Source organism: Triticum aestivum, chromosome 2A (assembly GCF_018294505.1).
Source record: "Triticum aestivum cultivar Chinese Spring chromosome 2A, IWGSC CS RefSeq v2.1, whole genome shotgun sequence".
In the NCBI taxonomy this organism is placed as follows: domain Eukaryota; kingdom Viridiplantae; phylum Streptophyta; class Magnoliopsida; order Poales; family Poaceae; genus Triticum; species Triticum aestivum.
In genome coordinates this window covers 623387096-623403793 of record NC_057797.1, presented here as the reverse complement: position 1 = coordinate 623403793, position 16698 = coordinate 623387096, and the positions used below count along the sequence as shown (strand labels likewise).

The 16698-nt window shown below is 48.2% G+C and overlaps 2 protein-coding genes across 5 annotated transcripts; one reads left to right on the top strand and one right to left on the bottom strand.

Annotated features, from left to right (window-relative positions):
• Positions 1–381: 381 nt before the first annotated feature.
• LOC123189848 (pectin acetylesterase 3) lies at positions 382–4623 on the top strand. The gene is made up of 10 exons (XM_044602352.1): positions 382–876; positions 2486–2568; positions 2641–2770; positions 2867–2940; positions 3055–3269; positions 3352–3466; positions 3582–3659; positions 3754–3859; positions 4073–4212; positions 4293–4623. Exons 1-10 carry the CDS (start codon positions 549–551, stop codon positions 4392–4394), a joined length of 1371 nt encoding a protein of 456 aa, XP_044458287.1. The 5' UTR covers positions 382–548; the 3' UTR covers positions 4395–4623.
• A 1429-nt stretch (positions 4624–6052) lies between these two features.
• LOC123189849 (patatin-like phospholipase domain-containing protein 4) lies at positions 6053–10195 on the bottom strand. Of its 4 annotated transcripts, none has more exons than XM_044602354.1 (8): positions 9640–10193; positions 9155–9298; positions 8189–8261; positions 7962–8067; positions 7764–7860; positions 7111–7206; positions 6860–7023; positions 6053–6202 (listed from the first exon to the last, which is right to left on the bottom strand). In XM_044602354.1, exons 1-7 carry the CDS (start codon positions 10144–10146, stop codon positions 6883–6885), a joined length of 1164 nt encoding a protein of 387 aa, XP_044458289.1. In that variant the 5' UTR covers positions 10147–10193; the 3' UTR covers positions 6053–6202; positions 6860–6882. The 4 variants fall into 4 exon arrangements, 3 of the variants coding, with proteins under 3 accessions (XP_044458289.1, XP_044458288.1, XP_044458290.1); XR_006496021.1 differs by lacking the exon at positions 6053–6202 and adding an exon at positions 7271–7308 and having other exon boundaries at positions 6673–7023; positions 9640–10195; XM_044602353.1 differs by lacking the exon at positions 6053–6202 and having other exon boundaries at positions 6673–7023; positions 9640–10192.
• Between the last annotated feature and the right edge of the window lie 6503 nt (positions 10196–16698).

The window sequence follows — 16698 nt, the reverse complement described above, 5'->3', positions numbered from 1 at the left end:
TCGTATGGAAAAGGTATACTACCGTAACAACCAGTGCACACTGACCCTGTAATCGCCCGGGGCCGATTTACGGATGCCGGTGAGCCGTCGAAATCAACCGGCACCTACGCAAAACGTACGCGCATATACGACGATCAATAGAAACGGATGCGTACACGCGTGCCGTGCGCCCGTTACCTCTTTCGCTCTGTCGCGTGTTCGGTCGCCGTATGCGCGCGCTGTCTCTACCTTCTTTCTCATGGATCGATTCTGCTGGTACATGATGCGCATGTTCTCTTCTCTCGCCGTTTATGAGCCAGGGTGGCAATGGCATGCCTAACTTAATTCCTGTTTGATTCCCTCCTGCTGCTTATTAGTTAGCTGCCAAATTGCCTCCAAAATATAGCTCGCTGGCAAATATGGAACGCATGCATGTAATTAACATGGTTGATTTGTCTATGCAATGTGGATACTCCTATATGGAGTAGTACGCTACTGCACACCCGTATTTGGAAGCATTTTACTTCCTCATTGATTAGGATATATCTCGCTTGATTAACTCCTTGTTTATGTGTAGCTATATAGGTGCGTCACTCCCTTGCTATGCGCTCGTTAAATATACGTCGTCCAGGGATTTTCCTATCGATCGGCTCGATCTTGCTTCCACTACTCGATCCATTGAAACGATGGTGAAGACGAGGGTCGGTGCCGTCCGGCCGTGGGCGCTTCTCGCTCTTGCTCTCCTCCTCATCGCCGGCAGCTGCGTGGAGGCGGCGGACGAGCAGGCGGCGAGCGGCGGTGGCAGGAGGAGAAGGACGCATCGACGTTCCGCGGCGGCGGTCGCGGACATGATGGTGCCCATCACCTTCCTCAACGCCTCCGTCGAGAAGGGCGCCGGTATGTCCACTCCAAGTCCAAGCATGGTTCTGTGAATCACTGCTCGTTTCTTCTTGTTCATCTGCTCCTCTTTTTTAATTTTGGCGGGGGACTTCTGCTCCTTTTCGGTGTGTACTATGGGAAATGGTATCTGATCTGCTTGATCGATTCAGCTGATAGCTAGCGAGTGAAAAAATTTAGGCATATGTAGAGTGTAGTGGACAATTTGGTCAGCTAGATTATCAAGAATTGTCTGCGAAATTCTGGCGCCGGTCGGTAGTTTCATATGTCTATGAGCAATTGGAATCCAGTGGCGTTCGACAATACATGCATGCATTCTTCATCTTTTCTCTTGTGCTTCTTGCGCTCGAGATCGGTCCCGTGCGTCTTCGGCGTGCACTCAGATCCAGCTGCCGGGGCCCCTTCTCTGCCTCCCTCTCTCCTTCGCCGCGGCTGGCTGGTCACCATGTTCATAGCACATATTAAGATAATCCCTAAAAAAATCTGATCAAAATTCGAAACATACATCAAGAAGCAAAAAAGAGAAATCTATTATGAATAGTTGCGAATGGTTTTCTGTATACTATTCACATATGAGTTTCTCTTTTTTGCTTCTTGGTGTATGTTTCGAATTTTGATCTGAATTTTTTAGGGATTATCTTAATATGTGTTATGTGACTTGTCTTCCTTCTCCTCATCGTCAACATCGAAGCAAACCAGACCAATGCGTCGAATCCTCTCCTTTCCCTCATCCTCACACACCGCTCCTCCGGCAAGCTCAAGAGGCGGCCAGCCGATGCTGCAAGGCCGGGCCAAGGTGCTGCAACACGCCCGCACACTGCTTCAAGGGAAGAGAGAGGCGGCGGCGAGGTGTTTGTCAAACATCCCATGTTGCAAAGGCACGAGTCTGCGAGCTCGCCAGCTTGCTATGTCATCAACGTTTTTGAAATCATCGGTGTTGTGGCGGTGTGGGTGTTGCGAGCTCGCTGGGTTGCAACTTCATCGTTGGTTTCAGAAACATCGCTGATGTTGCGGAGACACGCGTCCAAAAGAGAATGCATGAGGCGAATTGCTACTCAGCTGATGTTTCTGAAATATGGCCAACGTTGCAACTGTTTTTTTGTGAAGGAAGGATGAGCGAGATGAGGGATACACTGCGGGCCATTTGATCGTGGCTGATTTGATGGTCAAAGAGGCGTTGGATAATTAAAAGTTATCACCCGGCCGATGCGTAGTAGGACCCAAATAAAATATTGAGGATGTAGAAGGTTGGTCTAGGCAGGGTTCTAGCTTCCATTCCACGGCACAGCCCACAAACCCCCTCCCAATCTTTTCATTTTCCCTTTTCACCAAAAATGGAAAGTGGTGGTCAGTTCGATTCGTTACTTACTTGCCGCGGAGTTGTCATTTTTTCCTCCTGTGGTTTCGACAAAAGCGGTGGCGATCCATTAGCCTAGCCACGAATGTGATCGTTTTGAGCAATTTACTCTGTCAGAATCAAGCCTAGCTAGCTAAGAATTTTGAGTGGTATTGGTATATGCTATTGAACTGTTTCTGACGTCTGCACAGTATTGATTTACTTTAAATCATGTGCAACACACCGAGACTAATTTGCTATCTACGATTGCAGTGTGTATGGATGGGACGCCGGCCGCTTACCACCTGGACCCGGGCTCCGGGGCAGGGAGCAAGAGTTGGATCGTCAACCTCGAGGTACGCAGCGGGCGCACTTATACAGTGGTGCATACATGATTTTACCTGATCCTTGGTGCATCGTAAGTGCAGGGAGGCGGGTGGTGCAACAACGCGAGGACGTGCAGGTTCCGGACAAGGACTCACCATGGCTCCTCCAACTTCATGGAGCGGCAGATCGCCTTCACCGGCATCATGAGCGCCAGCCCCGCCGAGAATCCTGGTCCGTCTCAAGTCTCAACTCCAAAAGCAAAGATGGTTTGCATGATTAATCTTCGGGCAAACGAGGCCATCGACGACATGTGCATTTTTCATGCAGATTTCTACAACTGGAACCGGGTGAAGATCCGCTACTGCGACAGCGCCTCCTTCGCCGGCGACACCTTCGACAAGGTGCATATTAATTCCTTAGACGCAACAATGTGTCAGCTCTTCATGCATCGATCCGTGGTGGCATCATCACCCTATGTTTTGACGCATAATTTTTCCTCTGTAAATATGTTGCAGGGTACCGGGCTCTACTTCCGGGGGCAGCGGATTTGGGAGGAAGCCATCCAGCACCTCCTCTCCATCGGGATGGCGTCGGCCGACCGGGCGCTTCTCACGGGCTGCTCCGCCGGTGGGCTGGCGGCGATACTCCACTGCGACCAGTTCGGCGCCTTCTTCGCCGGCCGAAGCACCACCGTCAAGTGCCTCGCCGACGCAGGCCTCTTCCTCGACGCGTACGTCTACCTATTTACCTATATCGCTGATTCACCGTCACTCTCACGGGTCTCACCCAGTTGATGGACTGTTTGCGTGCAGCGTTGATGTTTCCGGGGGCCGCAGCTTGAGATCTTACTACGGCGACATTGTAGCCATGCAGGGAGTGGCTCCAAACCTTCCGCCCACCTGCACCGATCACCTCGACGCCACCTCGGTGCGTGCGTGCTTCATTTAGTTAGTTTGCGTGCAAGAAAGATCATTCGTGAGTGACTCTCTTCTGTCTACTGATCCTAGCTACCTTGCTGTTTCTTTTGCATGCACGTCTGCAGTGCTTCTTCCCTCAGAATATAATCGACAGCATCAAGACCCCCATCTTCTTGCTCAACGCAGCCTACGACGTCTGGCAGGTAACTAAATGTTTGCACGCAGGAATGACTTATCTTAAGGTGGGAGTAACTAATTTGCACAAGGAGGTAGCAAATTTGACGGAAACTTAATCAGATTGAGGAAAGCCTGGCCCCAAGCAAAGCCGACCCCAGCCGCGCCTGGCGAGCCTGCAAGTTCAACCGCTCGGCCTGCAACGCGTCTCAGATAAACTTCCTGCAAGGTAAAAGAACAATTTGTCTCAAAAAAAAAAAGGTAAAAGAACAATTCATACTTGCGATATCTAATCCAACTTGCCACTCAAAACCTAATTTACCGATTGAGCAACTAGCACGAAAGCCGTTGCGCGGGCTAGCATGAGAGGCAAAACACAATACTCCTTGACGATCTGGACAACTACTGAGTCGTGAGTAACTAATTTTGTTCACACATGCAGGTTTCAGAGATCAGATGGTGGCATCCGTGAGAGGCTTCTCCGGTTCCAAGAGCAACGGGCTCTTCATAAACTCGTGTTTCGCCCACTGCCAGTCCGAACTGCCGGCCACCTGGAATGGCACCCCTGCCATTCAGAACAAGGTAGAATACGTCAAGTCTCATCAGCATTAACACATTCGTTAACAGTTTTCATGTAAATTTTGTGGTCGTTGCAAATACAGAGGATCGCGAAATCTGTCGGCGATTGGTACTTTGGCCGGGCCGAAGTGAAGGCGATCGATTGCCCATACCCTTGCGACAACACATGCCGCAACATCATATAAGAAGATCTTGCAAGCAAGGGCCGATTCGAACCTCATGATTAGGATTTAGAACTCGAGGCAAGTATTTGTTAGTTTTTCATAGAGACTTCACTTCAGGCCGGATGATATGTCTTTGTGTATGATGTAATTATGAAGGTCTCCTCAGAATAAACTTGTTAAATGTAATAGAAATAAAAGATGAGGCTGAGAGAGGGGATAGGGGAGAGAAAAAATACCCACAATTTTTCAATGGGCAAAGACCCCCACCTCCCTAAACTTAAGGGCATCTCCAACGGCAACCCACAAATTTTCTCACGCATCTGTCCGCGGACCGGAAGGGGAGGAACCAGTCCACGGATGCGGAAGGACGTCATCCAATCGTAGCCGCATACATTTTGACAACAATTCGAACTAATCAGGTGAAAATCGTTCAAACCGGGCGGATTTCATCCAAGTTCGGATTTAATTTACATGAACGGTCGATATTTCGATTATTTTACTAAAAACTAAAAAAAATACTAAACCCTATATCGGACGACCACCTCGTAAGCGTGGTTGTTCTGTCGCACCGTGGTCGGCAGCTGAGCCGTTGTCGTCGTTCCTCCAGCAACGCGAGGATGCCAGAGGGCCACAACAGCCTTGCCCCGCGGCCGCCTGACCACCTCTTGTTGCGTCGTGCGAAGGGCCACCTTTTCCACTGCCGAACGCGCCCTTGCCCCTGTCGGCGTTGGCGGAGCTGTCGCTAAGCGACCACTCCTCGCCGATCTTGGAGAGCTCGCCGTCAAGGCGGCGCAAGCACCTGGCGGCCGTCTCGGCGGTGGTGATGGAGCGGTCGAGCGCCCACGCCATGGAGAGGTCCGGGTCCTTACGGACCCATTCCGGCGCCACGTCCATCTTGGCGAAAGCGGAGCGGTGAGTGGCATTGTGCCAGTCGTACCTCGCCTGCTGCCACGCCGCGCGCTCGGCCTAGGATACTACGGCATGAGAGCTGGAGGCACCACCGTAACCACCGCCTCCGACGGTGGACGATGGAGGCATTCTGCGCCGTTACCTTGATGAAGGCATCGTTTTGTAACTACTGTCGACCCACTCGTGCCGCTCCGGGGGAAACCCTAGGATCTGGTTTTCTAGATCGGACGATGGCGGCACTGCAATGTCATTTCTCTATTGGGAGCATCGTTTGTGGAGCAGCGCTAGAAGTCAGAGGTAGGAGGTGGAGCGGCTTCCTCTTGCACGAAGCTTCGGTGGAGATGTCAAGTCATGCCTGACCGACGGGTGTTACGCTTTGTCATGCCTGGTTGGCAGGTGCTACACACGATCCTTTGTCATGCCTTGTTGGTAGATGCTACGCACGACAGATCTTCCACAGACTTCAAGCTGTGTCGGCTGGTGGTACTTGGCGGCGTGGTGCTAAGGTGTACCGGCGGCGACCGCGGCGTGCTCAGCAATTCGCCCGCAGGGGGGTGCTGATGTTGGGCGCCGTGGTGGCGTCAGCGGCAGCTAGACCTACAGCTCTAAAGATGGAGGGGCGGCAGTTGGCGGCGGCGGCCTCTGAGAGAGCGTCGGACCGGTGTGTGCCCCATCCCCGACAAGTGGCTTGGTTGGGGCCTCAGGTCTTATATGTTAGGCTTGGCTGCGAGGTCTGTGATATTAGGCCTGGACTATCAGCATCCCTTCATCAACTGGATAGGAGTAGCGACAGACGTTGCCTAGACAATGACTCAGACTTACTGTTGTATTTCTTTGTAAGGTCTTTTGTGAATAATTAATAAACTGGCTGCATGCATCGCCCAAATGCAGAGACCGGGGGTCTTCCTCCTGGTGAAATCCTGTTCAAAGTGTCACAATGTCACAATATCTAGTTCAAAGTGAAATTAGACAACATAATTATAAAATCTTCAACTTTTTATAATGTGAAAATGCTTCTAGACGAATCAGCACACATCCTAGCTATTACTCCCTCTGTAAACTAATATAAGAGCGTTTAGATCACTATTTTAGTACTCTAAACGCTCTTATATTAGTTTACATAGGGAGTATAAAAGTATTAATACTACGCTCGAACAGCTTCTGCCTTTTCAGATTAAAAGAACTGGAGGGAGTGCTAAGCTCTAGCAATTGGTTGTGAGCAGTTTTAACATGGTCCCTCTTACCCCCTCTTTTCACATGAGAGGCAAGAGTATAAAATAGATCTTAGCCGTTGATCTCATCAATGAATGGCTTGATTGACTCTTACCTTCTTACCTCACATGTAAAAAAAGGAGGTAAGAGGGACCATGTTAAAATTTGCCATTGGTTGTAGTTACAATTGTACAGTTATAAAACCTAGCCAAGAGGCTGTACATTTTAAAAATAGAGGCGCACTTATATTACAAATTTACGAGAGGCTGCTAACCTCTGAGCGAACAAAATAATTGACATCTTTCAACCAAACAAGGACAAATCTAGATGTCTACGTCAAAACTAAAAAGGACCAAGATGCTCACTTTGTCCGGGGCTCCAGGCCTTCTCAATCTGTACCGAGCTGCTCAATCTTCACAGTTGACTCAGGAGGGTTCTGCTCAGCCCACACAGCTGCATCCTGGTACCCAAGCTCGTACAATTTATCGAGAACTTCATCTTCAGCAGGTTCCAGAGCCCAGTTAAACAGCTGGAATTCGTTCAAGAGCACCGAGGGCAAGTTTTAGAACAAAACCATGGACAGTTGCAAGAACTTGTACATTTGAATTTCTGCTACCTGTCGGGGAGTTGCTCTGTTCTCCGGATTGCAGTCTGGACTAATACCAATCCCTTGGAGTCCTAGTCTGCCAGCTGGGAAAGCGCAGATTCGAACCTACAGTAACAGCCATACCAGTCAGTGATGAGCATTGTGTTAAACCAAAATGTGGTCTGAATACTACAGTAGACTGGTTCCACCAGTGGACAGTGAATGGTGCTGAAAACAGAGTAACAGAATGTACAAACAAAAGCCTCAGCTCGCAAGTGAGGACGAATATCAGGCAAACTTATGCCCGTGCTCTCATATGAAGGAGGAGAAGCGCTTGTGTGAAAGGCACAAAATATAGATAGTATTTGAGTTAAGTATGGTTACGAGTATAAAGGAGTATAAACAAGTGTATTTGAGAAAGAATATGCAAAGAACAATATTGTGAGTTAAACACATGTAGCAACATCCTTTCAATGGCAGGTCATCAAACAGAAGGAGAGATGTCTTCATCGTTGGGAGAAAGGAAGAAAATTCCTCCCAGAAGAACTAAATGAAGACAAGGCTCCAGATAATTGTGTATCTAAAAGTACCCTAAATTCCAAAAATTATAGCATGCACGACACTAACAATGCTTATGACCACGTTAATGTTTTAGGAACAGCAAAAGGAAGTTGTAGCTATACTGTTTCAGAAGCAGAAGTGGGTGGCATAAACAATGTAAGGCCCCCGTCAACGCACAGCCTGTTACGGAATAAAGTCGCAGGCCTGGGGGCTAAGTATCTGAAACAAGAACAAAAAAAAATTGTCTTTTCATTAAGCAAAATATAACTAAATAGTAAATACACAAATCCAGTGTTAGGAAAGGTTAGCATGAGTCTCACCCAGGAATAAACGAAGATGTAATAATTGCACTAATGACGTCTTCCTTGGAGTCAAACTGGTCGACCAGTAAGCCCCTAGGCCTCCAGGACAACTGAGTAATAGCAACTGTATGAGAAGAACATCAGTTTTCTGAAAATGACTAAGCTAAGTTGCCAGAGATCAAAATAGCAGAAAATGCACATAGACAATATGAAGATACAACACTTGTATAGTATAAAGAGCTTACCACGGATCCTTCCGTTGCAACTGATATGCAGATCATCTGGGAGAAACTTTTCTAGAACATCCTTGAGTACAGCCTGCACAACAAGGGCACGGGATTACATGGTGAAAACCTGTAAAAGTTCACCAGCTAGTACAAGTAAGAACTAGTGCTTGGACATAATATCTTTGATCTTCAGCTTTTTTTTAAGGGCGTATAACAAGATGGCAGGTTATTCATCACCCTTTTATGCCACTACTTTGCTTGTAGATGAAAACATGAACTTAATCTTGAGTTAGTACAGCAAACACCAAACAAACCAAAATTTGAAAAATGAGATAATCTATAATACTACAACACATTCCCAACTCAGTTGGAAAATTATTCATAAATAAGCCATGACTCGCATAGTTTTGCCTATAATTTACACGTCAGGTACTCGAGTCAAGAGTTGGCATCCGGCAACCAATGATATATGACAAATATAACTTGAAGAGCTAAATTTTCATAGCTCAGTAGGTTTTGATTTTTTTTACTAGATTTTTTTTACAGAACCAAGAGCTCAAGGATTACAACAGTGTATGCATACATAGTAAACAAACAGGCGTTCCACATCGTTTCTGTCACAGTCCATTTTAGTCACCAAAATTCATGGTAACTCATGTCTCATGGTCATGCACTGCTGATGCTACTGATTCAGTTTTGCAGCATCTTAATCTTTTTAATAATCAATTCATAATGTTGCACTTCAACAGATAAACACCACAAAACAGAACAATGCAAGGGATTCATAAAGAAAACACAACTCATCAATTCAGAGGAAAATACTTCACTGCAAGCATTTTTCCAGGTCATTTGCTCCCTTACCTTACCATAATTTATCCATACAGCACTCAGTAAGTCAGTATACTTAAACATATACTCCCTGCGTTCCAAAATAAGTGTCGTGGAACAGAGGGAGTAATTTACAAAAATAAACAAAAGACATACCCCAAGGCGAAAGGCAGTCCCTTTACTCCGGCAGTCTTCAGCTAGAATCTTGGTCACCTGAAGAGCCTCTTGCATTGTCTTCCCGGATGCAATCACTGCACAGATTATGGCACCAGCTGATGAGCCAGCTAACGGAGTTCTTTCCTAATGCATATGCCAAAAAGGGAAAAGAAATAATCTATAAGAAGGTTTCTACAATAGACGAATATAAGTGTGGAATTAAGTCACATTCACATATAAGTGATGAGCACGCAGGTATATTAGTTCCCATGCATAACCACGCATGCCCTGCCACCACCTAGTACAAAGTAGCATGAGATCAAGACACAGCCAAGCTACATGTATTTTAACCCAAAAGGTGCTCAATTGCTTGTCGGCACCAGGCACAACAATGGCTGAAATCACAATTTGTCCGAGCTATACAGTACAGAAAGTATGGATGCACATGAGGATATGGCGATGAGGTGGGGGATAAAGATGCGTACTGTGATGTAGCCTTTGTCGAGGAGGCACTGCGCGACGCCGAGGTGGTAGGGGAAGAGAAGCCCGGCGGCTGAGAAGCTGAACCCGGGGCTCGCTGTCGCCACCTCCCGCCGCTGCCGCTGCCGCTCCGCCTCCACGTCCTCCGGGCGCTGCTCCCACAACACCCCCTCCCTCTGCTCCACCTCCTCCACCGGCGCCGTCCCCCTCCCCGCGCGGATGAACAGCGCACTCAGACCCAGGAACAGCTCCCCCGTTCTCACCGCAATCGACTTCTTCTCGCTCTCGGCCTGCGGCGGCGGCTCGGGGTCGCGGCGCGCGGCGGCGCGGGCGAGCAGGAGGCGGAAGCGCGACGCTCGTGCGGAGGAGGAAGCCGAGGGCGGAGGGGGAGAGGTGTGGGACGGCGATGGTTTGTGCGGGGGGCCGGAGGCGGAGGAGGAGAAGGCGAGGAGGGAGGCCATGAGGTCTCGTCGGCGGCCGACGAGAAGGCCGCGTGCGCTCGCCCGAAGCATACGGTGCTGCGTAAGCTTGGATTCTTCTATGTCGTCGTTTTGTGCGTGGATATCACACAATTTTTCTTTAGATTAGAAAAGATGAGATTTGTTTTCTTTTGACGCACGTTACCTCAGTGAAATTCAGAAGACACGGATATTATGATGTTCTTGCGGCATGAACCCTAGATTTTATTTTTTGGCACGCGGCAGATTAATCCGAGTTTTGTGCCACATACGGCTGCCAGTTGCGGCCAAATTTTAATTTTTTTAGCAAAAAAGATCAAAATTTATATTAATCAAAGACCACAAATAGTGGGATACAATTTGGATCATGTGATTGGTTAAGCCTCGCTCTTATAAAGGGATCATGCCTAAGGGGGTGAATGACACTTCCATTGTTCTCATCCCGAAGGTGGATAACCCGGAGAGGCTAACTGAGTTTCGTCTAATAAGCCTATGCAATGTCATATATAAGGTGGTGTCAAAGTGTTTGGTGAATCGACTGAGACCTATTTTGGATAATATTATCTCTCCTCAACAAAGTGCATTTGTCCCTGGAAGGATGATTACAGATAATGCACTAATTGCCTTTGAGTGTTTCCACTTTATTCAGCAGGAGAAAGACCCTAGCAAGAGTTTCTGTGCATATAAGCTGGATTTATCAAAAGCTTATGACAGGGTGGACTGGATCTTCTTGAAGCGAATGATGAAAAGATGGGCTTCGCTCGCCGATGGGTGGACTGGATTATGGCTTGTGTCACCTCGGTGAGATATACAGTAAAATTCAATGAAACCCTTTTGGAATCATTTGCACCGTTGCGCGGGCTACGGCAAGGTGATCCTTTGTCCCCGTTTTTGTTCCTGTTTGTGGCTGATGGTCTATCTACGTTGTTAAATGATGGAGAGCAAAGAGGGGATTATACCCCGCTAAAAATATGTCGAAGAGCGCCGGGAGTGTCTCACTTATTATTCGCAGATGATACGTTGCTCTTCTTCAAGGCAGATGCAGACCAAGCTAAAAAGGTCCAACAAGTGCTAAATACATATGCAAAGGCCACTGGGCAATTTATTAATCCGTCTAAATGTAGTGCCCTGTTTGGCACTTCGTGTCCAGCCATGATGCAAGACGTGGTGAGAGATATTCTCCATATTGGTACTGTTATTTTTGAGGAAAAGTACCTAGGCCTTCCAACGCCTGAGGGTCGCATGTCGCGAGGTAAATTTCAGAATCTGCAGTTCCGTTTGTTAAAAAGGATTATTGCGTGGGGCGATACCCTCTCTCTGGCTGGCAAGGAGACTATGATCAAGGCAGTAGCTCAGGCCATCCCTACGTATATTATGAGCATTTTCAAGTTACCTATGTCTGTCTGCGATGATCTGAACAGAATGGTCCGGAATTTTTGGTGGGGGGCATCGGAAGGCAAGCGGAAAACACATTGGATAGCATGGCCAAGGATACAAGCTCAGAAAAGCAAGGGTGGTTTGGGATTCAGAGATTTCCGCCTCTTCAACCAGGCGCTCCTAGCGAGACAGGCTTGGCGTTTGCTAGCTAATCCTACCAGCTTGTGTGCGCAGGTTCTCAAGGCCCGGTACTATCACGACGGGCGCCTCGAAGATACGGTATTCTCGGGGAATGCATCTCCGACTTGGAAGGCGATCCAGCACGACCCTGAGCTCTTGAAAAAGGGCATCATATGGCGCGTCGGGGGCGGGCAGGACATCCGCATTTGGCGAGACCGATGGCTGCCTAGGGAGCCATCACGCCAACCCATATCCCTGCAGGGTACGTGCCGCCTAAGGAGGGTGGTGGAGCTCCTGGATGGCGAGGGGTCCTGGCGCATGGACCTGCTCCAGCGCTACTTCCTCCCTGCGGATGTCGACGTCATCAACAGTATCCGTATGTCGACCCGCGTCACCGAGGATATTATTGCATGGGCACCGGAGAGGAACGGTATCTTCACCGTTCGGTCGGCCTACCGCCTGGCCATGGACGAGCGCGAGCGTCCTTCGGCTTCCGCCACGAGCAGGGCATCGGATGGTCGTCGCGCCATCTGGAAGATCATATGGGGGTGCCCTGCTCCCCCTAAGGTACGTGTGTTCGCTTGGAGAGTCGTCACCATCTCACTTGCTACTTGGGCCAATAAAGCCTCGCGACACCTCGAGCTTACAGACATTTGCCCCTTGTGTGGTGTTGAACGCGAGGATGGATTCCATGCGCTTTGCAGGTGTCCCCTGGCAAGAGAGCTCTGGCGAGTTATGGCCTTGGACTGGAACATCCCCAAGGTGGAGGCCATCGTCAACACTGGCCCAGAGTGGATCTTTTCACTGCTGGACCCCTTGGATGAGACGGCGAGACTGGTGGTGCTCATGACCATGTGGAGAGTATGGCATGTTCGGAATGAGATCACACACGACAAGGCGCCACCCATTGCCGAAGCCTCTCGATGCTTTTTGCACGGATACATCAACTCACTCTTGTGCATACAACATCCTGATGGTAACCTAGAGAAAGGGAAGATGGTGGTCCTGCCTTCACCACCACGCGTTCCAGAAAGTACGGCGCCCAAGGTGCACACACACTGGGTACCGCCCCAGCCGGGCTGGGTTAAGTTGAACATGGATGGGAGCTACATAGCGGCCACAGGTGCGGCGGGAGGAGGTATGATCCTGCGTCATGACAGAGGCGAGATCATCTACATCGCATGTAGGGAGCTACGTACATGCGACAACGCTTTAGAGGCGGAGCTAGCAGCGTGCAGAGAAGGCTTGGAGCTGGCCTTGCACCGATCTAGCCTACCTATTCTGGTTGAGGTGGATAGCGCGGAGGCGGTGTCGATGATTACAGCACGCGAGATGGATAGATCATCACATCGTGCACTTATAGAGGAGATTCGTAGATTGGCTCGAAGCGATGCTAGGGAGATCTCTTTTACTCTTTGTAGCCGTCTGCAGAACATGATTAGTCATGAGCTGGCCGCCTATGACCGTAGCACTCCGCGCACAGCAGTCTGGCTTACTGCCGGGATGAATTTTGTTGTAAACCTGGCTCTCGTTGAGAAGCCTCCTTGAGTAATGAGAATTCCTTTTTCCCCGCAAAAAAAAATAAAGGGCATCTATAGCCGGGCCGGGCTAATTTGACCTCTCAAATGTTGGTGGACGTATTTTGAGCCTCTATTTGTTATGAACACAACCATACCCTCCATGGTAAATGATTAACAATACTCTTTAAAAAAGTACTCTTTTCAAAGGTTCCTCTCATCTTTCCAGGCTGCGAGTGCGTTATTTGTCGCAACATGAGAGTTTTCTCTTTTTTGTAGATTCGTTTATTTAAAATTTTATCTCTTAAACCGTGCATCCAAACCTCGAACCGTTTTCATCGTTGGATTCCTCTTATCGAGATCTTCAAAACTAGATCACAGATTGATAGGTTTCAACGAACATTTTTTAGGAAAAAAACTGAACCAAAAGCATGTTTTTTTCCTCTTTCGTGTCTCTCATGAAAGCAAATTCGTGCCTCCACATTAAGTGAATATGTGCCTCTCGTAGAAAAAAACATTTTTTTCAAGAGGCATGAATGTGGTTCCTGCAGAAGTAAATTCGTGCCTCCACGAGAAGTAAATACATGCCTCTCAGGGAAGGAAAAAAATGAAAACATGTTTTTTTCCTTTTCAAGGCATGACTATGCCTCCCGCGGAAGCAAATCCGCGCCTACACGAGAAGTAAATCAAGTAAATCGGTGCCTCTTGTGAAAGAAAAAAAAATGTTTTTTTGCTTTCCCAAGAGGCAAGACTATGCCTCTTGTGGAAGCAAATCCGTGCTTACACGAGAAGTAAATTTGTGCCTCTCACGAAAAGGAAAACACCTTTTTCGCGCATTTTTTTTCAAAACCTAAGAAAACCCGGGGAAAACCAAAAAGCAAAAAAACCTGAAAAAACATCTAAAAACCGAAAACGCGTACAGAAAAATTAAAAACAAATTCAGAGGAAGCACTCAGAGCGTGGCGACGGCTGAGAGCACGCCAAGTGGTGTACTCCCAGCCCATCAAAAGTGACCCTTGCGGGGGTTTCTGAAAGAGTACTCGCTAATTAGTTGCTTCCTCCACTTTCCACTTTATATGTCTGTCATGCATTTGATTGCGCAGGGTTGAAGAGAGAGAGAAACAAAAAATAATAAGGAAAACGTTTGTATTCAACCAGATAAAAACATCGCATGCATGTTGCTCGAGAAGTGTCCCTTGGACCATCGATCGCTTCCCTCTCAAGCCTAATCTCTTCGCGCGGCCTCTCTCCTCCGCGCGACTTCCTCGCTCCTGTTTTCCCGCTTCCCTATATCTGGCTCCCATGGCAACTTCATTCAGCCGCCCACACTGTTGCGGTACAGGAGGAGCGACGACACCCACAACCTGCTGCAACCCGCCACGCACCCCATTGTGATGTTGCAACCCCGTGGGGTGATACGTGGCGCACTCCTGTGACTCAACACGCAGGGGACGGGCAGTCGTTGCCGACGATGCGATGTGTCACTCGTCGACTCCTGTTGGTGCTGCAACACAGCAACTTGACCACGACCACGGGTCATATGTTGCATTGGACCTTCACCAGAGCCGTCAGTGCTGCTTTGGAGTCCTCTCGAGGTTGCATTAGAGCTTCACCGGACGCGTCGGTGTTGCGTTTGAGATTTCCGGAGTTGCATTGGAGCTTTCACCATAGCCGTCGGTGCTTTTCTGGAGCTTTGTCAGTTGCTGCATATGCTGTCGGCAATGTCAACGTCTAATGCATCATCGTCGATGTTGTGATGCAACATCGTCAGGGTCGTAGAGGTGCTGTGATTGAGGACAAACAAGGTCGAGAGGGGTCCTCATGGATGTCTGGCGAGAGGAGGAAGACGAGTTGCGAAGCCTATGATTGAAAGGCCCCGTGCGCCTAATCGGATGGCCCCCGAGGAGGAGGATTTATTGCAATCAACATCCATATGATTTGTAGCAACAACCAAAAAATATAAAACTGAAAGTGCAATTATCCCTGGGTGGTTTTGGTAATTCCTAACAACATATAACTCATTGAGCTAATGCTACTTAAAGATAAACATTTCAGGAAAGCTCAGTGATTGGCATGGCATGGATGAGAAAAGTGGATCCCTCAAAATTTTAAGGATAAAGAATTGGCTCAAGCTCAAAGCTCAGGACTCTACATCTTTTCATTTTAAGTGATCCAAGATCACATTGGGTCCATAGAAAAAGCCAATACTATTAAGAGGGGATGAGGTGTTGCCTAATGGCTTGCTTGCCTAAAGTGCTTAGTGATATGCTCCAAAAGTCCTCAACTACTTTCTCACATCCACATATGTCCCAAACCAAAAGTCAAACTCGGCCCCACCGAAACTTTCTATCCGGCGCCACCGAGTTCAGTTGACATAGCCACTGCCAGAAACCCTAGTCTTTTCGGTCTCACCGATAGGGATCTCGCTCTCACCGAGATGGGATTGTAATCTCTCTGTTTCCCGTCGTAACGTTTCGGTCAAACCGAGATGAGCGATCGGTCCCACCGAGATTACAATGCAAACTCTCTGTTTCCCTTTCGTAACGTTTTGGTCCAACCGAGATGAGAGAATCGGTCCCACCGAGTTTGCCTGACCAACTCTCTGTTAGTCCATGACCAGAATCGGTCTCACCGAGTTTGTGTAATCGGTCTCACCGAGATTACGTTATGCCCTAACCCTAACAAAATCGGTCCCACCGAGTTGACATGTCGGTCCCATCGAAAATCCTAACGTTCACATTTTGAACTAAATCGGTCTGACCGAATTTCATGATTCGGTCCCACCGAGTTTGGTGATCTGTGTGTAACGGTTAGATTTTGTGTGGAGGCTATTTATACCCCTCCACCCACTCTTCATTTATGGAGAGAGCCATCAGAAGATGCCTACACTTCCAACATATATTTTCTGAGAGTGAACCACCTACACTTGTGTTGAGGTCAAGATATCCCACTCCAACCACATAAATCTTGATCTCTAGCCTTCCCTAAGTCGCTTTCCACTCAAATCATCTTTCCACCAAATCCAAATCCTGTTAGAGAGAGTTGAGTGTTGGGGAGACTATCATTTGAAGCACAAGATCAAGGAGTTCATCATCAACACACCATTTATTACCTCTTGGAGAGTGGTGTCTCCTAGATTGGTTAGGTGTCACTTGGGAGCCTCCGTCAAGATTGTGGAGTTGAACCAAGGAGTTTGTATGGGCAAGGAGATCGCCTACTTCGTGAAGATCTACCCGAGTGAGGCAAGTCCTTCGTGGGCGACGGCCATGGTGGGATAGACAAGGTTGCTTCTTTGTGGACCCTTCGTGGGTGGAGCCCTCCGTGGACTCACGCAACCGTTACCCTTCGTGGGTTGAAGTCTCCATCAACGTGGATGTACGATAGCACCACCTGTCGGAACCATGCCAAAAATCTCTGTGTCTCCAATTGCGTTTGCACACTCCAAACTCCTCCATTTACCTTCATATGCAATTGTTTTACTTTCCACTGCTATACTCTTAGAATTGCATGTGTAGGTTGATTGCTTGACGTG